At 41.5% G+C, this 25,898-nt stretch overlaps 1 protein-coding gene across 2 annotated transcripts in view; it reads right to left on the bottom strand.

Annotated features, from left to right (window-relative positions):
* The window catches only part of GPD1L (glycerol-3-phosphate dehydrogenase 1 like), a 109,652-nt gene that overhangs the window by 64,809 nt on the left and 18,945 nt on the right, over nucleotides 1-25,898 (bottom strand). For both annotated transcript variants that reach the window (XM_077865553.1, XM_077865552.1), the window contains exons 3-5: nucleotides 19,784-19,924; nucleotides 18,037-18,175; nucleotides 3,100-3,212 (exon numbers count right to left, since the gene is read on the bottom strand). In XM_077865553.1, the coding sequence (XP_077721679.1) occupies nucleotides 3,100-3,212; nucleotides 18,037-18,175; nucleotides 19,784-19,924 (393 nt within the window). The remainder of the gene's footprint in view (nucleotides 1-3,099; nucleotides 3,213-18,036; nucleotides 18,176-19,783; nucleotides 19,925-25,898) is intronic.

The raw sequence follows: 25,898 nt of genomic DNA, 5'->3' as shown, positions 1-25,898 counted from the left end.
GAGACCCAGGATTGAGTCCCACGTCGGGCTCCCTGCATGGAGCCTGCTTCTCCCTCTGCCTGTGTCTCTGCCTCTCTCTGTCTCTCTGCCTCTCTCATGAATAAATACATAAAATCTTAAAAAAAATAAAAAAGATATTCCCAGGGTGCTTGAATGGCTCAGTCAGTTGAGCATCATCTGTCTTTAGTTCCAGTTGTGATTAAAGGGCCCTGAGATCGAGCCCCACGTCAGGCTCCCTGCTCAGTGGGAAGCCTGTTTCTCCCTCTCTTCCCCACTCATGCGCTCTCTTGCTATCTGTGTGTCTCTCTCTCAAGTAAATAAAATCTTTTAAAAAATCAAAAATAAAAAGATATTCCCTTACTGGAGATTAATACAGGTTAGAAGTAAAGGACATTCTTTTTTTTTTTTTTTTTTAAGATTTTATTTATTAATTCGTGAGAGACACACACAGAGAGAGAGGCAGAAACACAGACAGAGGGAGAAGCAGGCCCCATGCAGGGAGCCCAACGTGGGACTGGATCACGGGACTTGAGGATTAGGCCCTGGGCTGAAGGCGGCACTAAACCACTGAGCCACTTGGGCTGCCCAGTAAAGGACATTATAAAGGCAGTAAAACTGTACTGCTACAAAATGATTTTGCATAAAACCTTAAATTTTCTTTTTGGTTTTATTCTTATAGCGAGCTGTTCTTTCTTTTTCTTTTCTTTTCTTTTTTCTTTTTTTGGTAACTTAAATGTCCTGTTTTGGAATACATTCAAAAAAGAATGTACATTTCTTTGCTAGAATGAAAATTACTAAAGACTGTTAATTTAATGTGAAAGAATAAAACATGTCAAACTACTTGAACAGTAAGATCCAGTTTTTGTTTTTAAAAGGGGCCATATATATATATATATATGTACCCTCACTAAAAGGATTGGAAGGTATATGAAAACCATCAACAATGGTTTTATCAGGATTTAGGAATTATAGGTGACTTTTACTTTCTTTACATCCTTTTGTTGGGTGAAACACAATGATTGTGCACTACTTTTATAATCAGAAAAAAACAAAAAAACCTATTAATTATGTAATAAAAGAAACGCATGTTCATTTGTCCTTGCTTTGGCAGCCTCTGACAAGGGAGAGGTTCATCTTAGTCAACTGGACCAAATCAGAAAAATCAGGCTGTACATGGTAACCAAAGAACACCAGACTAAGATTCTTGGAACCCATGTTCATACTTCAACTGTGCCAATATTTGCTACATTTGAGTGATTTAATCTCTTTGGATCTCTGTCTCCTTATCTGTATGATGGAACAGTTAGACTCAGTTACTGCCAAAAGTGCCTGTTTCTCGGTTTTCAAAAATCCCAGCTCTGATGCAAGGCAAAAATCCCAGCTCTGATGCAAGCCGACAGGAATGATGGTAACTGATCCTGTTTCAAAGACAGCCAGAGGAAGGACGATAAATGTTCCTCAACCCCCATCAGTCTCTGCCCCCCAGAAACCACCCTCTGTCCTGGTAGCAGGCACAGATCCACTTACAGGCTTCCTGCCAACAAAAATGAAAAGCAAGTCTAAGTTCAGACACAAGACCAGCATGAGGTCCCATTAGTAGAAGCCTTTCCAGAACCCTCCATCCAGAAGCTTTCTTCTCCCTCAAGCACCCTTTGTTCTGGGCAGGATCTCACAGCTTCTCCACCCACCACCAGAAATATCCAGTCACTTAAAAACTGCTTTGGAACAACACAGACGGGTGCTGAGCAATTAGGCGTTCATGATGCTCCTGCTGTCAAGTGGTCATTAGTTTAATGAAGGACTATTAAAAACACATAAAAATCTCAACCAAAAAAATAAACAAAGCACAGCCAAAGCCAGTGCCTAAACTGTGTAACAGGGCCTGCCCATAATGTGAAGAATGCCCCACACAAACATTCAGAAATAGAGGTGTGTGCTCTCCGGGAGCCCCAGTCTTTCACTGGCTTTCATTCTTAAAAATCCTCATGGTCCAGGAACATGTGACCACACAAACACACACGATACTATTCTACAAAGTGCATGTAAATTCTGATGAGAGGAAAAACAACACTGTATCTACAATTTAGAGAAAGAGCGGGAAGGCATTCTTTGGATTCCTGTCTTTTCAGCTAGCTTTCAATCTTTGCAATTTTTACCTGACAAAGCCTAAGCAAATGCCAGATTGCCTGACTTCCTTCCTGAGGTGTTCAAATTCCTGAAAAGTGGCTTTTGCTACAAAAGAAATGACTCAAAAGTGACTCAAAGGGGGGTATTCATTCACACTGAAGCTTTTTTTTTTTTTTTTTTTTTTTTTTTTTTGAGAAGGCAGCTCAAGCAGCTGATCCTAGTGGGAGAAGGAGGAGAAAGTGCAGCCCATCTCCCAAACTGGCTGTCTCCCAGGAGTCAGGCTAGAGAGGGACCGGCCACCAAGACTTCCACAGGCAGAATGGAACAGGTCAGGAGCCCGTGTGGAAACTCTTCCCTTTACCCTTCCCAGCCACTAGCCAATAGAAGCTGCTTCTTTAATTGGACCACTTCCCTTTATGGACAAAGCTAAAACTATTCTTAGAAAGGCCTTTGGCAGCAACAGGCTATTTTTCTTTTAAAAAGAACAATCAACCAAGCCATGAAACCAAACGAGTGGCATAATTCAGAGGGAGTTAGTCCCCTTCCCTACTCAAGATGATATGTAAGAGAAATATATGAATTCACGGGGGGGGGGGGGGGGGGTGGGGGGGGTGGGCAGGGAGAATGCCTTGCTCCCCTGTAAAACTCTACCTGAAATCAAGGTATTCTCCATGCTTTTAAAAATATTACAGCTGCCAATTTCCCAAAGAGCAAAACACCACACTTCCCCCCACCCCACCCCGCCCCCAGATTTACAAATAAAAGTGAAGCAGAATGGAAGAGGAACTCCAGCCACTCAGGACAGGCTAGGCGAAAGCAGGAAGTGATCCACAAGGCTCTCAATTCACTATTTTTCTCTGAAGGACAAACACAGAACACAGAGCCCAGTCATCAGGATTAGATTCGATAATGCGGACAGTTGGCGGCATGGTGAGCTCCTTCCTTGAGCAGAAATAACAAGGCCGACTTTACCTTAAGAGCACCACAAAGTTCAACAGTGTCTGCGTCATCGACCACGGTAATTCGAAAATTTGGAGTCTGCAGAAGTTCTTTGAAGAGAAGGCCATTCTCCATTATTTTGCTGCCTATTGACAGATTAAAGGGAATTAGTAAGAATGCCTAATCTTAATTTCCACATCTAACAGTTTAAAATGTTTTTCGGATTACAATAAGTAATGCATATTCATCATAGAAAATGTCGAAAATTCAGAGGAGTGGAAATAGGAAATAAAAATATTCTGTAATTCTAACCACAGACTATCGTTAACAATTTGGCACACATCTCTTAACCTACTGATATATGAATATACATAGTTTTTCTCAGACTTGGGAGCATAATACATATATATATTCCCCCACTTTGTGGCATGAATAATTTTCAATGACATTTTCGACATAATTTTAAATAGCTGCTTGGTGTTTTACTGGGGACATGTATTCTCTTTCATCTAAGTATTTTTCTATGTTTAATACCTAAAACTGTTGCAACTTCTGCTACCTTTAACACTTATGAATTCAACTTCCATGTTTACATCTGTAACAGATTCAGGTTCAAAAGCACCCACTCTGTCCTTTCCATGGGAAGAGAGTACATTCCTTTCCACTAATATTAGGCTTGACCACGAGTACTTGGACTCAGTTCAAAGTACATGGGGCATACCTCCCCACCCCTTAACTTTGGGCTGCTCAGTCATTTGATTTGCTTTGGTCAATAGGACATTAGCAGACGAGGCGCAGGTGATGCTTCCAGTCCACTCGTACCGAAGTAGGGCTGGTTTCCTTGTACCTCTGCCTTCAGTGTGAGAACATTCCCTAGCTAGCCCATTGGGCCCAGCAGGAAGATGAGAGACACATGGAGTGGAGCCACCCAACCTCGCGGCCCCAGCCAAGAGCAGCCCACCACCAGCCGACCCACAGGTGTTAGCTGTGCTCATTTTGTCTGCCACTGAGATTCTGTGATCGATATTTAGAATCTATGGCAATGGAGAACCGATACAACCACTTCTTTTCTTTCTTTCTTTTTTTTACAATCACTTATTTTCATTGACTGATCAGTGCAAGATGGAAATGCATTCAAAGAGTACTTGTTTCTGGGCAGCCCCAGTTGGCTTAGCAGTTTAGCGCCGCCTTCAGCCTGGGGCATGATCCTGGAGACCCCGGATCGAGTCCCATGTCGGGCTCCCTGCATGGATCCTGCTTCTCCCTCTGCCTGTGTCTCTGCCTCTCTCTGTCTCTAATAAATAAATAAAATCTTAAAAAAAAAAATACTTGTTTCTGCCACTGCTACACCATGTCTCCTGGACAGCACCTAGAATGGGATGGATGCTGTGTTTTTATTTTTCCTTGTTTTATTTAGGTACTTGGGATTAAAACTAAAACACAAAACTTTACACATAAAGCCTGGTGCGAAATCTGCTCTGATTGGTGAGGGTGTAGGGTGGAACTAGGTCTGGAAATCAGATGATAAACCCGGTCCTGGCTCCCAAGTCACTGTTGCCACAAAGAGATGGCAGAGAGCTGACTGGGGCTCTGGCTGCCTCTAGGTCCCGAAGCTTGTTCCCACACGTGTCACTACAATCACCTGGGGATCTTTAATTACACCCACGCCCGGGCCATATCCCAAACCAATTAAATCAGTCTCCACGGTGAGCAGACAGGCGTCAGTAACTTTTGAGATGACTATGACTCCTGCAGACAAGTTTGCAAACCTCTGATTTCACCTCCTCCAGATTCAGGCACTCTCAGGACTGTTGTAGGGTTAAATAAGAAGCAGATGTGAAGACAGCCAATTAGCACACATGGAGGTCCTATAGAATAATGATGGGGAGGGACGGCTGGGTGGCTCAGTGATTGAGCGTCTGCCTTTAGCTCAGGTCATGATCCCAGGGTCCTGGGATCGAGTCCAGCATTGGGCTCCCTGCATGGAGCCTGCTTCTCCCTCTGCCTATGTGTCTCCCTCTCTCTCTGTGTCTCTCGTGAATAAATAATATCTTTCAAAAAAAGAAAAGAATAACAATGGGGAGAGCCGACATATGCTTATGACTGACTTTGGCCATCTACAGACAGGCGACCCGGAGAGGTTTACCCACTTGCCCAGAGTCACAGGGACTTGTAGGAGACCGAGCCCAATTCTAACCCAGGTGCTCTGGCTCCAAGGCCCATGTTCTGACTCTCTATGCTACGCTTCCTCGGGGCGGGAAGGGGGCAAACCCAAATAAACATCACAGAGCTGTCTTCTTCCAATGAAGAAAAAAGATGATTGTCAACAATTATTATGCCCATAAGTAATATAATGTCAAAATAACCCAGGGGAGAGTGGACGATGCATGATGGTCATGCATGATGCATGGGGTTCATGACCCTGTTCTACCTCTCCTTTTGTTTTAAGAAATTGTCCATAATAAAATGTTTAAAATCAGGGCACCTGGGTGGCTCCATGGTTGAGCGTCTGCCTTTGGCTCAAGGTGTCATCCTAGGATCAAGTCCCGCATCGGGCTCCACATGAGGAGCCTGCTTCTCCCTCTGCCTATGTCTCTGCCTCTCTCTCTCTCTGTGTGTCTCTCTCTTTTTTTTCTCTGTGTCTCTCATGAATAAATAAATAACATCTTTAAAAAAAAAGTTTAAAATCTCTAGGCCCAATACTTAGAAACACATTCTCTATTCTACAAGCATTGCTATTATCTATTATTTACTTGAATTCTCCAAATATTAGAACTGTGTCAGTTTGAGCAAACTGTCCTCTTCCTTTTTTAAACAGTGCATCAGACCATGTGGGTGATTCTGTGCAACACTGTTGCATCACCTGGGTTGGGTAAACTAGCCCCCAGCCTCCACATTATGACATCATTACGGTCTTTCTCCTGTGTCCCTCACCGCGGGCTACTGCTCAGTGCCTACAACACGAAAAACTGTGAACCCCACAGACTAGCCCCTTGCTCAAGTCACTGTAATCCAGCTCTGCACCTAGAAACGAGCTGTTGCTGTGGGTAATCGGACAGACAAAACAGGCAGGAAGAAGAGGGCTGGCTCTCCATCTGCCACTGATACGGGTGGGGTCTGTTGGGTCCTCTGTGGTTGCAAATTATACACTGTCCCTCAGAGGGATGGGCTTGATTAATGTCATCTCACTTTTTCCCACATGTACTTTAAAAAAATTATGTTAAGTCACAGGTAGGAAAGCACTAACTATGATTATCAGTCGTAAGTAGTGATGAGGCAAGCAGGGACCCAGACCATCTGGTCCAGAGCAGGTAATGCCCAACAGCTGTGGGGAAGGGCTGCCCCAAACTGAATATAAAACTGAGACAGGAAAGTCTCCCTTCTGTTTCACGCCAGGTTTTAGAAATAATCAACCTATGTAATAGGTTTCGAGACCCTCCTTTTGGTATGTGATTCCATATTTATGTGTGTACTTGGAAGCTCCAAAAGGAGCTTACGTATCTTTGACACTTTGCAGATGCTGGACACATAATGGGCTTTGAAAATTTTTTCTGAGGTGACAGTGAAAATCTCCAGTTCTTGAGGAATGAAGAGTTCTCGAGAATGAAGGGAACTCTCACCACAAGGGGGCACCACAGTTCACCATGCTGGGGAGAATTTTTACAAGATACTGAAAAACAAGGCTATTTTTTTCTTCTTCCTCTGCCGAAGATTCAAGTAAGCTAAAACTCCTGAATCTGCCATAATTAAGAAAAAGTTGGTCGCTAATGTCATCAAGAATTAGCAATTAGGATTAACCACAGTGCAATTATCAAATGCAAGAAATTTAATGTTGGTACAATTATCTAACATCCAACTCACATTCCAATCTCACCAATGAGTACAATGCTGTCTTTCATGGCAATCTTCCCTCCCACAATCCAGGAATCCCACTGCATTTTGCAGGCACTCTCTGGAGTTGTCTTTAATCGGGGACACTCTAACGTTTCATTGTCTTTCATGACATTGGCACTTTTGAAGAGTGCAAGCCAGGTGTTTTAACATAGCTTTTACTTTGGGCTTGTCATTTCCTCATGGTTTAATTCAGGTTATATAAGACAATTTAGAAAATATCATCTTTGTACTTTATCTTCCAATGTTTTACTTAATTCAGGTCTCTATTGCCAACTGTGATCCAATCCACAGAGAAGGCAGTGGACCCACTGGATAAACAGAAGCCAGAGAGAGACAGAATTTCTGTGCATCTGTCTATCTTTATAAAACAAAAGAGCCTAATGTACCCAACTAGAAGCTTTCCTACAATGAACAGGGCTGAGAGGTACATAAAAATTCTAGCCAAAATCTATAGGTAGACACAGGTTTCAATCAAGGATTGGAGATAGTATCTCAGCCTTACAAAATGAGTAGGGCAACCAGCCAATTTCCAACTGATTGCCAATTTATTATTGGCAAATAGGATGCAGTTGGAACAACTAATTAATTTTTTAAAATAGAAGTAATTATATAATTTCACAGGCTACATTAAAATCACAGATGGATAAAAGAATTAACTGTGAAAGAATATAACCCATATAGACTAGTATACACATAATTTTTTTTTTCTTTTTCCTAGAAGGATACTTAGAAACTGCTAACAGGGATTCCCTTTGGGAAGATGAAGGCAAATTACAACTTTTTTTTTTTTTTTAATGGATACTATTGTTATTGTGGAGGAACACCATGTTTTCAGTCTGGAGAACAGATGTAAAAATACGATGTTTTTCTTTTTCATATAACAATTCCTGGGCAGCCCGGGTGGCTCAGTGGTTTAGCGCCGCCTTCAGCCCAGGGCATGATCCTGGAGACCCAGGATCGAGTCCCGCATCAGCCTCCCTGCTTGGAGCCTGCTTCTCCCTCTGCCTGTGTCTCTGCCTCTCTCTATCTCTGTGTCTCTCATGAATAAATAAAATATTAAAAAAAGAAAGATTCTTTTAAAAAAAATTCCTGTGACAAGAACAGATTGCCTTTTCCCTTATTTCTTACTGTTCAAAATGTTGGCATAGAAAATAAGTCACATAAGAAGTTTAATGCTTCTTGCGATAAATGTGAGGTGCTGGCCATTTGGTAATTGAGGGTGGAGGATGTTTGCACAACAGACCCATCCTTGGCCACTTCATACTGCGTCAGACTGTATTTGGCTAAAATTGACTAATCTCATGATTTTAGATAAATGGCTCCAATTTGCTAAACAATTTGTCGAATTAATGAGATCAGCCCGCAAAGTTCATGATTTCTTCCAGTAAGGCAGTGTTAGGTAGAGAACAGATTCATGACTATTCCCCTCTGCCCGTGTGATCTTGTGTAACTCATTCTTCATCTGCAAAGCAGGGGATGTTCTGAATGACACCAGAGGTTCCTTCCTTGCTCTGCTAGCCTGTGATTTTCTGGAGTCTCCATGGATCTGTTTGTGAATAGAACTAGTCCCCTTCCATGAAGAGGGGCTCCAGAGGAGGGCACAGAGATTAGATAAGCTTTTATCTTCATAGGAATGATCCCAAGTCGCTGGCGAGTTAGGAACCAACTAAAAAGGACACTATTATATGGTATTGAAAGAGCATGAGCTTGGAGTCAGTCCCGTTCCAAATCTTGCGTCTACTGATGACCAGCTGTATAATCTTGGGAAAGTCACTATGACTCCCTGAATCTCCATTTTCTTAGTAGACCCTATAAGAAGTTCTGTGGATATATTTTTTTTAACTTTTTAAAAAGTTTTTAATTCCAGTGAATTAACATACAGTCAGGATTATTTAGTTTCAGGTATACAATATAGTGATTCAGCACTTCCAACCAACACTCAGTACTCATCATCAGTGCCCTCCTTAATCCCCACCACCTATTTACCCATCCCCCCACCGACCTCCCCTCTGGTAACCAGCAGCTATAGTAAGAGTCTATAGTAAGAGTCTGTTTTTTGATCTCTCTTATTTTTCCCTTTGCTTGTTTTTTGTTTCTTAAATTCCACATGACTGAAATCATGTGGTATTTATTCCTCTAATTGACTTATTTTACTTAGCATTACATTCTTTAGTTCCCTCCACGTTTTTGAAAATGTTAAGATTTTGCTCTTTTTTATGGCTAAGATTCCATTGTACGCATACACCACATCTTCTTTATCCGTTCATCCATCACTGGATACTTGGGCTGCTTCCACATCTTGCCTATTGTAAATAATGCCGCTATAAACATAGGGGTGCATGTATCCCTTTGAATTAGTTTTCTTATATTTGGGGGGTAAATACCCAGTAGTGTGATTGCTGGATTGTAAGGTAGTTCTATTTTTGACTTTTTAAAAGATTTTATTTGTTTTAGAGAGAGAGCAGGGAGCAGAGGGAGTAAAGAATCTCAAGCAGACCGCATCAGCTCAGCATGGAGCCAGATGTGGGGTTCAATCTCACAACCCTGAGATCATAACCTGAGCCAAAACCAAGACACTTAATGAACTGAGCCACCCAGGTGTCTCCTATTTTTAACTTTTTGAGGAACCTCCCTCTTGTTTTCTGCAGTGGCTGCACCAGTTTGCATTCCCACTTGTTGTTTCTTATGTTGTTGATTTAAGCCATTCTGACAGGTGTGAGGTGATAGCTCATTACAGTTTTGATTTGCATTTCCCCAATGAAAGTAATAACTGAGTATCTTTTCCTGGGTCTGTCTGTTGGCCATCTGGATGTCTTCTTTGGAAAAATGTCTGTTCAAATCTTCTCATTTTTTTCAATTGGATTATTTGGTTTTTGGATGTTGAGTTCTATAAGCTCTTTATATATTTTGGATACAAACCCTTTATCTGATGTTATTTGCAAATATCCCCTCCCATTCTGGTTGCCTTTTTCATTGTTTCCCTCACTATGCAGAAGCTTTTTGTTTTGATGTAGTTCCAATAGTTTATTTTTCCTTTTGTTTCCCTTGCCTCAGAATACATATCTAGGAAGAAGTTGTTATGGCCAATGTCACATAAGTTATTGCCTGTGCTCTCTTCTAAAGGATTTTTATGATTTTAGGTCTCACATATAGAGGTCTTTAGTTCAATTTTTTTTGTGTGTATGGTGTAAGAAAGCGGTCCAGTTTCATTCTTTTGCATATTGCTCTCAGGTTTACCCAAAATTGTTTGTTGAAGAGAATATCTTTTTCCCATTGGATATTCTTTCCTGATTTGTCAAAGATTAATTGACCATATAATTGTGGGTTTATTTCAGGACTTTCTATTCTGTTCCATTGATCTACATGTCTATTTTGTATTAATACCATACTGTTTTATTCCTGCTTTGTAATATAACTTGAAGTCCAGAATTAAAATGCATCCAGCTTTGCTTTTCTTTTTCAAGATAGTTTTAGCTATTCAGGATCTTTTGAGGTTCCATACAAATTTTAGGATACTTTGTTATACTTCTATAAAAAATGTTGGTATTTGGATAGGGATTCCATTAAATATGTAGATTGCTTTGAGCAGTACAGACATTTTAACAATATTTGTTCTTCCAGTCCACGAGCATGGAATGTTTTTCCATTTATTATTATTTTTAGAGCAATTATAATAAATGGAATTGCTTTCAAATTTCTCGATTTCCTTATTGTTGGTGTATAGAAATCCAACAGATTTCAAATCTTCTCATTTTTTCAATTGGATTATTTGGTTTTTGTATCCTACAACTTTACTGAATTCATTTACCAGTTCTAGCAGTTTTTTGGTGGAGTCTTCTGGGTAATCTCTATGTAGTATCATGTCATCTTGCGAATAGTGAAAAGTTTTACTTCTCCCTTTTTGATTTGATGCCTTTTATTTCTTTTTTGTCTGACTGCTATGGTTGGACTTCCAGATTGTGTTGCATAACAATTCCAGTGGTGGAAGCAGACATCCTTGTCTTGTTCACGATCAAAAACTCAGTTTTTCCCCATTGAGGATGATATTAACTGTGGGTTTTTCACAAATGGCCTTTATTATATTGAGGTACATTCCCTCTAAAGCTACTCTGTTGAGGGTTTTTATCGCACATGGATGTTGTACTTGGTCAAATGCTTTTTCTGCATCTATTGAAATGATCATATGGTTCTTATCCTTCCTCTTATTGATGCAATATTACACTGATTGATTTGCAAATATTGAACAGTCCTTGCAACCCAGGAATAAATCCCACCTGATTGTGGTGAATAATTTGTTTAATGTATTGTTGAATTTGGTTTGCTAGCATTTTATTGAGAATTTTTGCATCTATGTTCATCAGGGATACTTGGCCTGTAGTTCTCTTTTTATTTTTTTTATTTTTTATTTTTTTTTAAAGATTTTATTTATTTATTCATGATAGTCACAGAGAGAGAGAGAGAGGCAGAGACACAGGCAGAGGGAGAAGCAGGCTCCATGCACCGGGAGCCCGACGTGGGATTCGATCCCGGGTCTCCAGGATCGCGCCCTGGGCCAAAGGCAGGCGCCAAACCGCTGCGCCACCCAGGGATCCCTTTTTTTTTTTTTTTTTTTTTTTTAAAGATGTAGTTCTCTTTTTAAATGGTATCTTTATCTGGTTTTGGTATCAGGGTAATACTAGCCTTATAGAATGAATTTGGAAGTTTTCCTTCCTTTTCTATTTCTTGGAATAGGTTGAGAAGAATAGGTCTTAACTCTTCTTTAAATGTTCGATAGGATTCACCTGTGAAATCATCTAGTTCTGGTCCTTTGTTCATTGGAAGTTATTTACTGACTTAATTTCTTTGCTGATTATTGCTCAAGTTTTCTACTTATTCTTGTTTCAATTCTGATAGTTTATACGTTTCTAGGAATTTTTACATTTCCTCCAGGTTGTTGGCATATAGTTTTTCATAATATTCTCTTCTAATTCTATTTCTGTGCTGTTGGTTATTATTTGTCCTCTCTCATTTGTAAATTTATTTGTCTCTTTTGTACTTTTTCTCGGTAAGTCTGGCTAGAAGTTTATCAATTTTATTGATTTTTTTTTCAAAGCACAGGCTCCTGGTTTCATTGATCCATGCTATTGGTTTTTTAGTTTCTGTATCATTTATTTCTGCTCTAATCTTTATTATTCCCTTCCTTTTGCTGGCTTTAGGTTTTGTTGGTTGTTCTTTTTCTAGCTCCTTTAGGTATAAGGTTAGGTTGTTTATTTGAGATTTTTCTTGCTTCTTGAGGTAGGCCTGTATTGCTATATATTTCCCTCTTAGAATCACTTTTGCTGCATCCCAAAGGTTTTGCACTGTTGTGTTTTCATTTTCATTTGTTTCCATATGTTTTTTAATTTCTTCCTTGATTTCCTGGTTGACCCATTCATTTTTTAGTAGCATGTTATTTAACCTCTATGTAGTTGTGGTCTTTCCAGATTTTTTTCTTGTGGTTGACTTCTAGTTTCACAGCACTGTTGTCAGAAAAGGTACATGCTGTGATTTTGATCTTCTTGTATTTGCTGAAGCCTGTTTTGTGGGCTAATAATACATGATCTATTCTGGAGAACATTCCATGTGCGCTTGAAAAGAATGTGTATTTTGCTGTTTTAGGATGAAATGTTCTGAATATATCTGTTAAATACATGTATTCCTGTGTTTCATTCAAACCCATTGTTTCCTTGTTGATTTTCCATTTAGATTATCTGTCCATTGATATGAGTGGGGGTGTTAAAGTCCCCCTACTGTTATTGTATTACTGTCAATTAGTTCCTTTATGTTTGTTACTGTTTTATATATTTGGGGGCATAAATATTTACAGTTGTCCTTATCTTCTTGTTGGATTTGTTCCCTTTATGATTATATACCATCCTCTTTGTCTCTTGTTACAGTCTGTTTTAAAGTCTATTTTGTTCTGGGATGCCTGGATGACTCAGTGGTTGAGTGTCTGCCTTCAGCCCAGGGCGTGATCCTGGAGTCCCAGGATCAAGTCCCACATCAGGCTCCCTGCATGGAGCCTGCTTCTCTCTCTGCCTGTGTCTCTGCCTCTCTCTCTGTGTGTCTCTCATGAATAAATAAATAAAATCTTTAAAAAAGATAAAGTCTATTTTGTCCAATACAAGTATTGCTAATCCAGCTTTTTTTTTTTTTTTTTTGACATTCATTTGCAGGATACATGGTTCTCCAATCCTTCACTTTCAATCTGCAAGTGTCTTTAAGTCTAAAATGAGTCTCTTGTAGGCAGCATATAGATGGGTCTTGTTTTTTTATCCATTCTGACACCCTATGACTTTTGATTAGAGCATTTAGTCCATTTACATTCAAAGTAATTATTGATAGATATGTATTTATTGCCATTTTATTACTTGTTTTGTGGTTGTTTTTGAAGATTTTCTCTCATTTATTGTTTTTATCTCACGTTTTGCTGATTTTCTTTACTGATATATTTGGATTTCTTTCTCTTTATTCTTTGCATATTTATTAGTGGGTTTTGATATATGGTTACCATCTGGTTTATACATAGCCTCACAAATGAGCTATGGATGTTGACTCACACAGCAGTCTATATTAAGTTGGTGGTTGTTTAAGTTTGAACATATTCTTTCCTCTTCTCCTCCCTACGTTTTAGGTGTATGTTGTTATACTTTAAAACTTTTCATGAGTTCCTTGACTGATTTTTTACAGAAATATTCATTTTTACTGCTTTTGTGTTTCCTACCTTTATACTCTCACTTTTGGTCTCTCTTTTCTACTCAAAGAGTCTCCTTCAATATTTCTTGCAGGGCTGGCTTAGTGGTCATGAACTCCTTTAGTTTTTGTTTGACTGGGAAACTATTTCTCCTTTTGAGTGACAGCCTTGCTGGATAGAGTATTCTTGGCTACAGATTTTTCCCACTCAGCACTTTGAATATATCATGCCACTCCCTTCTGTTGAAAAATCTCCTGCTTGCCTTATGGGTTTTCCTTAGTAAGTTATTGATTTCTTTTATCTTGCTGCTTTTAAGATTTTTTAAATCACCATATTTTGCAAATTTAATTATGTCTTGGTGTGGGTCTGCTTGTTGATTTTTTTAAAAGATTTATTTATTTTAGAGAGAGAGAAAGAGAGAGAGGAGAGTGGACGATGAAAGGGGCAGATGGAAAAGGAGACAGAGAATCTTAAGCAGACTTCACATTGAGTGCAGACCCAGACGTGGGGCTCAATCTGATGACCCTGAGGTCACATAACCTGAGCCGAAACCAAGAGTTGGATACTTAACCAACTGTGGCACCTAGGCACCCCTGCTTTTGTTGATTTGGGTTGGAATTCTCAGTGCCTCCTGGATCTGGATAGGCTTCTTTCCCCAGAGTATGGAAGTTTTCAGCTTTTTTTTTTTTTTTAATTTTCTTCCCCCTTTTCTCTCTCTTCTTCTAAGACTTCTGTAATAAGATTATTATTACATTTGATGGAGTCACTGAGTTCCCTAAGTCTATTCCCATTTTGCATAATTCTTTTCTCTTTTGTTCAGCTTGAATATTTTCCATTATTCTGTCTTCCAAGTCACTCATTTGTTCCGATGCTTCTTCCATCCTGCTGCTCATTCCATCAAGCACATTTCTCATTTCATTTACTGGGCCCTTTATCTCTGCTATGTTATTCCTTATCACTGCATGAAGGATCTCGCTCGTGTCTTTCATTCTTCACAAGTCCAGTAAGTATCCTTATGATGAATTTTTTAGATTCTCTATCAGGCAAGTTACTTGTATCTATTTTGCTTAGGTCTCTGGCCATGGTCTTGTCCTGTTCTTTCATTTTCATTTAATTCTTCTGCCTCCTCATTGTCTGCCACTCTGTGTCTGTTTCTGTGCGTGAATAAAGTCAGCTATGTCATCTTCTCCTGAATGTAATGGCTTTATGAAGAGGAGGTCCTGCAGTGCATGTCCTCTGTTCACCAGAACCTGGCACTTCAGGAGAGCATCCTCTGTGTGTTGCTTAACTCTGTTGACATGTCTGAGTCACTTTTCCTTTCAGTGCAGTTGTCTTCACTGATTCTCTGCCTGTTGTGGGCTGTGCTTACTCTCTGTGGTGTTAGTGAGACCCAGGCAGGCCAGCTCTGAGGGGATAGTACCCACTGAGGAACTTGGGAACAGGGTGATGTTGTTCACAATATTTATGTTGGGCCTCTAGTCCTAGGCCGGATCCCCCAAAGTGCCACTGTGGCTGGGAGCTGCACATGGGATGGCTGGGAGTGTAAAGCTGGGCACAATGTGGGATGATGGCTGGGTGTAGCTGGGCTCAGTGCATAATGGTGGCTGGGGGCATGTGGCCTGATGTGGTGGCTGGGCATGGTGCGAGACAGTGGCTGGGGGCATAGAGCTGGGTGTGATTTGATGGCTGGGTACTGTGGGAAGTGGCAGCTATACAATCAGTGGCTGGGCAGGGCATGCACACAGCTTTAATAAAATGTGCCCTGAGCACTGGGCATAGGCTGTAAGTGTCTGTGCAGCCTTGCTTTTCACAGGTGGCTCTGTGTTCATGTTCGGGGTTGGGGGCAGAAAATAGTACCTGTTGATTCCCTCATTTTCAGAGAAGTCCTTCACATGCTTCACAATTAATATGATCAGATCTGTTTCCTTTTTGCCCCCAGTATTGTGTAAATGGCTGTTTTTATGTTGCCTCTCTGCTCAGGCTGCTGTCTCCTTAAGAGCAGTGACCCAGGGGCACCTGTTGAGCTCAGTGATTGAGTGTCTGCCTTCGACTCAGGGCATGATCCCAGAGTCCTGGGATGGAGTCCTGCATTGGGCTCCCTGCAGGAAGCCTGCTTCTCCCTCTGCCTATGTCTCTGCCTCTCTCTCTCTCTCTCATGAATAAATAAATAAAATCTGTAAAATAAATAAATAAATTAGAGCAGCAACCCAGCCATCACTTGTCCTCTAGGCTCACCCAGTGCTAAGTTAGTTGATCTCCAAAGTTCCAGGTTCCAAGTCCCTCTGGTTTTACAAACTCACAAAATTCAGCCCCTCTGGTTCTTAAAGCCAAATATTATGGGGACTAGTGTTCCCATGTAAGCTCCCTGGTGCAAGGGCTCGAGGGTTTGAGGGCTTGTTTCTCTGTCATCTCCATGTACACAGCACCCTCCTGCCTACAGGCAGCCTCCCTCTACCTTTCTGACCTTCCTAACCTTCCAGATGCTGCTGCTTCTCTTTATTTAGCTTTGGAGTGTTCTGTCCATCTTTGGATCACTCTCTAGTTTGTTGACTTGGATGTGACTGATATCTAATTGTAAATACGGGATGGCATGAGCTCGGGATCCTCCTGCTCCACCATCCTCCCAAGCTCCAGAAATTACAATCTTAGTTCTAATTTCACACTTTCTCATACTGTTTGAATCTTCTTACCTATGTCTCTATATATCATTTTTATAAATATCAACCTGAGTTGAGTATATTTTGTTTTCATTATATTATTATTTTTTAAAAAGATTTTATTTATTTATTCATGAGAGACAGAGAGACAGGCAGAGATATAGGCAAAGGGAGAAGCAGGCTCCCCATAGGTAGCCCAATGTGGGACTCCATCCCAGGACTCTGGGATTATGCCCTGAGCCAAAAGCAGATGCTCAACGGCTGACCCACTCAGGCGTCCCTCTTCATGATATTATTTGTGATACCTCTATTCTCCCCAAATATTATTTCTCAAAAGAAAAAAAAAAGCTTCAAGTGCCCAGATATATGGGATTGTTGGTGGAATACTATCCAGCTATGAAAACATTATGTTGACCGACTTTGCAAGTTGTTTGTTATACATCAAGTAAATAAAGCAATTATAGGGGTGCCTGGGTGACTGAGTCAGTTAAGTGTCTGCCTTTGGTTCATGTCTGGGATCGAGCCCCATGTTGGGCTCTCTGCTCAGCAAGGAGCCTGCTTCTCCCTCTGCCTGCCTCCAAGCCCCACCGCTTGTGCTCTTTCTCTCTGTCAAATAAGTAAATAAGATCTTTTAAATTAACAGATAAATAAAGCAATTATAAAACAGTACATAACTTAAATATAAATAGTTTGCACTCATAGAAAAAAATAATGGAAATTAAATGAAACAATAAGAAATGGTTTTGATATCCCTATTTTCCACAATACCTATGCAATTAAAAGTAAAAGCGAAAAGCAAAAGAAGTAAAAATGTCCTAACTTGCAGGCATGTGTAAGAATCAGGAGTTACCTTTCCCCCATACATGTTATCTTATTCAAGAGAGCCTGATCTCTCTCAGAGCTCTCCTTTTACAAAGCTGCAAGGAGAAATCATTCACATTGCTGGTATGTTTGGCAAGGGTGGAAGTAAGTTCTGGAGTGGAAATAAATTTAAGCTTTTGCAAAGCATCTGCAAATATAGCGATATTACTTTTTTATCAGTCTTTTAATATGGTACACAGGCACATGAGAATTCCAAAGGCCCTTTTGAAAGAAGTGGAAATCTTCACAACACCGATATTGTATAAGAATTGAAAGAGCTTTCTAATTTAGGAACCAGGATGGCCAAGTTCATGCCTGGGTTCTATATTGGCTAAATGACCTTGGGGCAGGTAATTTACTGAGTTTTAGATTATTCATCTGAAAATAGGGATCATTCCCACCAATTTTTATTGTCCCAATATTTAGTAATATGTGCTGCCAAAGCAAGCACATTCCCACCAATTTTTAGATTACACTGGGATCCAGTGAAGATCCAGATACTGGCATTTGTGAGTTTAAAAAAAAAACAAACCCTGGGCTTTCTAAAGCCAGCACAGCCCCATAATCACCTGCTTCTCAGTATAAGCAACTTTCCATTTTTGTGTTTAACCTTGCTAATTCATTATAGGCTCATAGTATGTCAAAATGGTCCCCTGGCCTTGACTTTCATTCTGAAGGCTGCTGAAACACTTCAGTTCCACAGAATGACCTCCTTACATTAAATCCCCACCTCACTGAATAGCCATTGAGGAAGATTCCACTACAGAAAATACCAGAAATCAGCAATGTACGTTGTAAAACAATGAATGCCCAGGCTCTCAAGACTCCCCCCACAGCCAGCCTCACCAATGGTGGTCTCACAGAACTTCTCTGCAGCCACCTCACTGGCAATGTTGGCTCCCATGAGCACGCTGACGTCAATGCCCATCTTCTCTCGGATGATGTCAGAAATGAGCTTCAGCCCCTCAGGACCCTCGTCTATGCCCTATAAGGATGTCAACAAGTTAGGGGAAAACAAAGCACCAAGTGAAAGAGGCATGACATAGTTACTTTGCTACTAATGTAGATTCAAGCACTCATTGGGAATAGACTTGAAACATAGCTCTTACAAGAGTAACATACATACCATGTCAGTACTATTGAAAGAATAACAATAAAATGAAAAGAAAATGAACACGTAACCACCTGGAACATGACCTATACCACTGAGGTCCCATGTGTCCCCCACTAAGTTCATCCTCCTTCTCACTACTGGTGCCCACCTCCACTAGGGTGAACCACTATCCTGAAGGCTGTATGCGCTGCTCCCTTCTGTTCTTGACCATTTTGCCACATAAAAGCTATCCCTACACAATATGTTAAGCCATCATGCCTGCTTTTGAAAGCCTGTAAGTGAAATTGTACCATTCATCTGTAAGGTACTGTTTGGTGCTACATTATTATCTTAGAGATTCACCCATGTGGCTGCATGAATATTCTGGTTCATTTCTATTTACCACTGTGTAGTATTCCAAAATGAAAATCCATTACTCATTTATCCATTGTATGTATAAATGACATGTGAGTTGTTCCAGTTTGCTTTCATAAACATTCATCTATGAACCACTTGAGAACAAAGGCTCTCTAGAGGGTTCTTAACCTTTCCTATGATGTGGCCCTCACCTGGGCAATCTGATGAAGATTTATGTACTCATTCTCAGAATTTCATATGCATAAAGCAAAATGTATGAAATGACCCAGGGAGCCAATCATGTTGAAACATAATTATCAAAATGTTAAGAAAACATATATACCCAAGTTTGTGACAAAATGATATATGTACTGTTTTATTAATGCAATTAGAAAAAGATGATTTGGCAGGTTTAACAATTACCATAATTTCAAGGTCATGATCAGTATAAATGATACCTTGAGATAACTAGAGCCATTATAAAGTGGCATGAAAATACCTGGGACTTCTATTGACAACAGGGCCACAGGTGCTGCTAATGCTACTGTTGTCGCAAGTCTGGCCTGTGGCTGCCACTCATGTAGGACAGCAATGCTCATTTCAGTTAGAGGTTACAATGAATAAAAATGTAAATTTTCTCCCCACTTTTAAGTCCATGAACCTTCTGAATTCTGTCTAGGGACCTGTGGGGGTGGTTTGTGGACTTCCAGTTAACAACTTCCTTTAGGGAGTACACTACACCCAGGAGTAGAAACTAATGAGGATGCATTTTCCAGCAACACAAACCAGTGGTGACTTCCAGAACACAGGCTGAGACCCATGCCCTGAACAGGTTCTTTCTGACAGCAAGGCTCATCGTGAAGAGTCATCCTCACATCACTGCCGCTGCTAAAACCCACCATGATAGAAAGCACCTCCCTGCCTGAAGTTGAGCTCAGCTAAGCTCCTGGGACACGCGTTATTGATTAAATTCCAGGCATCTTAAAAAAAAAAAAAAAAAAAAAAAGAACCAGAAAACAGAAAAACTGCCATCACCTCCCTTTCAGCTCCTATTTCCAACAGATGGAAGTGAGAGGAAATAAATTTTCCCCCATAATCAACATCCAGCAAGGCTTTTCCTGCCTGAGGTCACAAGCCAGCTACCTTGATGAGGGTGATTCCCAGCGCTTCCTTGGGCACTCTCCCGGTGAGCTCATCACAGATTCTGTGAATGAATTGGTGAGGGATGACAAACACCAGTAGGTCTGCGTCCTTCACGGCCTCGCCGAGGTTTGGGACGGCGATCTGTAATGAGCAGGAGGGAACAGTTACTACTCCTCTGCCAGATTTGCCTCTCCTAATGATTTCATTAACTGGCCATTCATCAGATGCCTACTGTGTGCAAAGTCCTGTGCAGAGAAACAGGAAGGGAAGTGTGGGGCAGCCTGGGTGGCTAAGCAGTTTGGCACCATCTTTGGCCCTGGGCATGATCCTGGAGACCCACGTCGGGCTCCCTGCAGGAAGCCAGGAAGCCTGCTTCTCCCTCTGCCTGTGTCTCTGCTTCTCTCTCTCTTTCTGAGTCTCTCATGAATAAATAAATAAAATCTTAAAAAAAAAAAAAAAAAAAAGGAAAGGCAAGTGTGCTATGCGTGTGCTCCACCTTCCCCTTTGGGACCCATCAGAAGCTAGGAGGGTCCTGCCTCCATTGCTCGCCAGCAGCGCAAGTGACTTAGCTGCTCTATGCCTCAGTGTCTCTGTCTGTAAAAAGGAGTCAATACTGTGTGGGTTGTTCTCTGTTGCTCTCCTAATTCCCCAATTCATTTTTTGCCCTTCTCTGCCCTGTTTTCCCCAGTGAGCTGCTTTCTGTGGACTGTTTCCCCTGGCGGCTCTTGCTCCCTGCCTTTCAGTTGGCCTCAGCTCCACTGCTAGGATATCCAAGGTGGGTGGAGAGATCTGCCTCATGGGGCCATTCTAGCCCAGGCTCACAGAGGTGCTGGCTTGACTTCATTCTAGTTATACCTCCTGACAGGCAGTCACTCTTCCATGTCTCTAAGCTCTGGTCAGGCTGGTTTGGTGACATGAGTCCATCCCCTTGCCCTTTCAAGGGTGGTTATGATTTCCTGCTATTGCTAAACTCTGGGCATGTCAGGAAGCCCTTTCTGTTCCCTTGACTCTGCCCACACCTCTGTAAACAGTCCACACTAAAATCTGCTTGGTAAAGCACTTGAGAGTGCTGTCGTGAAGAGTAAGTGATATGTACTCAATACATGTCAGCTCTTACGGTGATTTTTTTCCTTCATATAAATATGAAGATGGGTTTTAGAATGTAACATGGGCAGACACGGGGCACATGGTCTCTCATACACTGCTTGTTGCCCAGTGTCCGTTGTCCCCTTCCTCCTCAGCGTGAGAAGCCTCAGTATGGGGTTAGACTCAGAAATGCCCAGAAAGAAGGCTACATTCCTCAGCGTTTCTTGCAGCTGGGTGCCCCATGTGTTTAAGTTCTGACCAGCTGGCCATCAACTGAAGTGCTGTGTGTGACTTGGGGGGGGGGGGGGGGGCGGCGGGGAATGCCCTTGAGGCCTTTTCTCCTTCTTTTGCCAGAGGGACTGTAAAGAGATGATGGCTGGAGTTCTGAGTCACCTTGGACTATGAAGAGGAAACCAAATGCTGAGATGGCACAGCAGGAAGGTAAAGAGTTCCTGACACCATTAACACATCATCAACATGACAGAGGTCTTTTACAGGAGAGAAGGAAAAGCAAACATCTAGGTCACTGCTATAATAGGTTTTCTGTCATATGCACCTGAACCAAACTGTAGCTGAGAGAGCTCCCATTAAGCATTCCCAAATGGTTCCCAAAATGAAGGGACTGGAGGAAGATTCTTTTTTGAGGAAGTCCTGCTATGTGCCACGGGTACATCATTTAGGGTGGCTAAGCCTCTTAGGAAAGCTAGTTTGGGTGTGGTGATGCAGACCACAACTCCTCATCGAAATTCCTTCTCACCTTCCTCCATGATCACAGAGCCGAAGGTCAGTCACTGATCACCTTGCCAGGGACTGCATTTCCCAGTAGCCCCTGCAGTTACACAGGCCAGGGACCAAGTTTTCATCAACGGAACGTGAGAGGGAGCAGTGCTCACCACTTATGGCCCAGAGCCCCTAAAACAGCACGCTGCCTCCTCTGCACTTTCTCTCCCCATTTTCTATTGTCAAAACCAGACCTAGGAGATGGCACAGGAAATGAGGAAGAAAGATGGCACCAAGCATGGCAGTGTGAAGCAAAGTCACTAGACCACTGGTATGGGAGAGGGAAATAAATCCTTTTCTCCTGAAGTCACATGATTATTATGTCTCTTCTTTTATCTTAGCCTATTCTCTTAACTAATACATGTGGTAAGAGTTACTCCCCCCTCCCTCAAAAAATCCCCCAGGGAAATCTATCTAGAATTATTTCATCCCCTTATCCCTTTGATTGGGATGGACGACTTCTATAATTTACCACCCAGCCTGGATTCTCCTTCTTTTTGGCAAAAGTGCCCCCTAAATTTCATTTCAAAAGCGACCGCTTCCCCTTTTTAACCATGGAGTTTGGGTTGGGTCAGCTCCTACCCTCCACAGATGGCAAGGTGCACTAAGAAGATGTTTGTGGAGGCTTCTTAGTGACAGTTGCTTCCTTACTCTTCTCCAGTAGCTACTGGGTCTTTTCTTGAACAGTGTGGGATGATGGTGTGACATTTGAAACAGCTGCAACCATTTTACAAATGTGAGGGGGAGAACCTAGTCCTGCCCATAGGCTCCCTCATGAACAAAGCCAACTTTGTGGAAGGCAGAGCAAGGAAACCAAGGAAAACACAGGGCCTCGTGGACTTCACTGAAGCCATTGGTTCAGGCTGTGCCTGAAATGAGCCCTACCTGAATTTTTAGTCATATGAACCAAATCATTCCCTGTCTTAGTTTAAGTTGGTTTAAATGGCAGCATAATCATTCTCCATACAGCAGATCATGACCCAAAGCTTACTGGCACTTCCCTTATTCACACTCCCCAGCGCAGGGGAAAAGTTGTTTTCCTCTTCAAAGGAGATTCTTGGATTAGTAATCTAGGCCAAGCAGCCATAGGTGGCAAGGATGTGTCACCAAAACTCTACCTGCCTCCTAGTTCCCTCACAGTTGGAGATCCTACCTCCACCAAAAAAAGAAAAAAAAAAAAAAAAGAACACTTTCTTACTCTATTCCATTACCCTCCTGATGTCAATCCCCAGCTACATCATCCGTTACTGGCAAAACTTTTTACATTCTTATATATTTGCCTGTGATCCACCCAGTCCCCTCCCAGCCTTTATGGAAACTCTGACCCCTCATTTCACATTGGATAACTAACTAGCCCTGCTTAGGTGGGGGATTTCTGCTCTGTACACACTCATACAAAACCTGACAGCCTGAATTTTAGTTAAAATCTTTTTTCTCCTCTAGATCCGTTTCTCCTCTTCCCCATTCATCCCCAACACACACACATGCACACACACACACACACACACACACACCTTTTTGCCCCCTTGGGGTATTTCCCAACATGGTGAAAAGGAAAAGACATCAGAACCAAAGAGAAAATATGGAAAAGATGTACGTTTGAGCTCCATCTCTGCAAGTGATCAGCTATGTGACCTTGGATAAGTGACATATCTTTGCTCACCTTAATCCCTTATATATGAAGGGAGTACAAAAATCAATTTTCCTATCCAGCTACTTTATAGAGCACTTTCAAATTAAGTAATGTAAATAATGACAGTGCTTCAAAATGATATTAAACAAATGAAAGAGATTACCCATCAGAAAAATCTACCTGCTTCCTACAAATTCTTACCTTTTAAAGAGTCTGTGTCCCATTTTTAAAACATGCAAGGAAGCTGCCAGCTGGTCTGGATTTCCTCCTGTCTCTTACATTTCCTTCTTCAATAAATCAAAGAACCTGCAGTTGGTTGGGAACATGACGACTCTCCAGGACAGTATGACTGGGGACTCACTGTACATACAGACGTCCTTCTACTCTCCTTGTTGGAGTGCTTGGGGGTTAACCCACAGAGGCAATGTGTAATATGAGCTGTATTTCTATGGTGCATATGGTCCATTCACAGAACACTATTTCTCTTACACAGTATCAAACGAGATCTCTTCAACTAACTCAGTAACTGGAACACCCTGTTTGGGAATAAAACCTTTAGCTCAGTCTTTGCCTATCTTTCACTCTGAACAAAATCAAGACACTGCTTTAGAAATGTTGACCTAGGGAATCCCTGGGTGGCTCAATGGTTTAGCACCTGTCTTTGGCCCAGGGTGTGATCCTGGAGTCCAGGGATCGAGTCCCACATCAGGCTCCCTGCATGGAGCCTGCTTCTCCTTCTGCCTGTGTCTCTGCCTCTCTCTCCTCTGTGTCTTTAATGAATAAATAAATAAAATCTTTTTTTTTTTAATAAATAAAATCTTAAAAAAAAAAAAAAAGAAAGAAAAGAAATGCTGACCTATTTCACATACTTCCTGTCAGAATCTTTCTGAGGGTGTCCACCATTAAAGAACCTGAAATACATTGGGAAAGACAACTCAGAACAAAAGGGCTTGTCTTTGGAAGGCAAGGAAGATAAATAATCAAGTCAGAACTAAGGCATCACAGTTGATCCACTTAAAGTTCAGATTTTCAGGAATCCAGGGCTCTTGGCCCAAGGTTTTTGTTATCTTTTCTAAAAGATTCATTTATTTATTCATGAGAGACAGAGAGAGAGGCAGAGACATAGGCAAAGGGAGAAGCAGGATCCTCACAGGGAGCCTGATGCAGGACTCAATTCTAGGACCCTGGGATCACTCCTGAGCCAAAGGCAGACACTCAACCTCTGAGCCACCCAGGTGTCCCTCTTGGCCCAAGTTTTTATACACACACACACACACACGCACACACACACACACACAATCATTTAAAACAAAGTTGGTAAATGCACGTGGAGAAGCCTAAAGGTTCTTCTGCATCCCCCCTGGACTAGTTATCACTGTATAATAATATATGGACACCTTGGCCTAGCTTGATCACCAGTTAGCTAACTGGAGCACCAGAGGTTACTTACCTGCATTCTCGAGGGAATGAGTATTTAGATCAAATACAACAGTATCTGAGTAACACACATAGCAAAGTAGAGGTTCAAAAATATTACAGTGCCCTCCTATTCTTCTAATCTCAATTTTGGCCAAGAGCATAGGTGAAATTTACGTCCTTGGCTCTATATTCAGAAAAATGATCCTCAGATACAGACAACCTTATCTGATGAATCTTATGTAACATGAGGGTGCTTTGAGAGAAACACAGCTGTGAAACACCTGGATTCCCCAATACTACACCAAAATATAAACTGATTGTGGGGGGAATCCCTGGGTGTCTCAGCAGTTTAGCACCTGCCTTCGGCCTAGAGCATGGTCCCGGAGTCCCGGGATAGAGTCCCACATCGGGCTCCCTGCATGGAGCCTGCTTCTCCCTCTGCCCCTCTCTCTCTCTCTCTCTCTCTGTGTGTGTGTGTCTCTCATGAATAAAAAAATAAATAAAAAATAAAAATAAAAAAATAAACTGATTGTGTAGACTAGTGGTGCCCAAAGTGTGGTCCTGAAGCAACATCATCACCAGTAACTTGTTAAAAATGTAAATGTGTGGGTGTCATCTGAGACCTAATGAATCAGAAACCCTCAGATAGACCCAGTAATCCCCATTAAGCTCTCCAAACTATTCTGAGGAGCATTTAAATTCAAGAAGCAATGGTGACAATGAGTCCTCTAACAAAAACCAGAAAGCTAAACCCAGGGAGGAAAGAGTTAACACTGAGGCTTCTACTGACCTGATATTCTAATTTTCAGAAGCTTTCAGCCAAAATTAATAGTTATTACTACAACCCTATTACTCAAAAGTTAAGTGGCCATTTTTTAAAAAATTATCTCAGTCTAACCTTATATTGCCTAAGATACCACTTAAAGCCCTGAAACACAAGTCTTCACCCAGCTTTGTTCTTCCTCACCACGTCCACTGTCCCTAGCACTCCTTCAGACCACAAAAAAAAAATCCAGTCACTATTCTAGCTGTAAAGGAAACATCAGCCAATGCAGGCCTCTGCAAGAAACCAAATCCAAAGAGTTAGTAAGAAAGGAAAATATAGGGGTACCTGGGTGGCTCGGCGGTTGAGCGTCTGCCTTTGGCTCAGGTCCTGATCCCGGGGTCCTCGGATGGAGTCCCACATTGGGCTCCCTG

Source organism: Canis aureus, chromosome 22, assembly GCF_053574225.1.
Source record: "Canis aureus isolate CA01 chromosome 22, VMU_Caureus_v.1.0, whole genome shotgun sequence".
NCBI classification, from domain to species: domain Eukaryota; kingdom Metazoa; phylum Chordata; class Mammalia; order Carnivora; family Canidae; genus Canis; species Canis aureus.
This window is presented reverse-complemented; position numbering and strand designations above follow the sequence as displayed.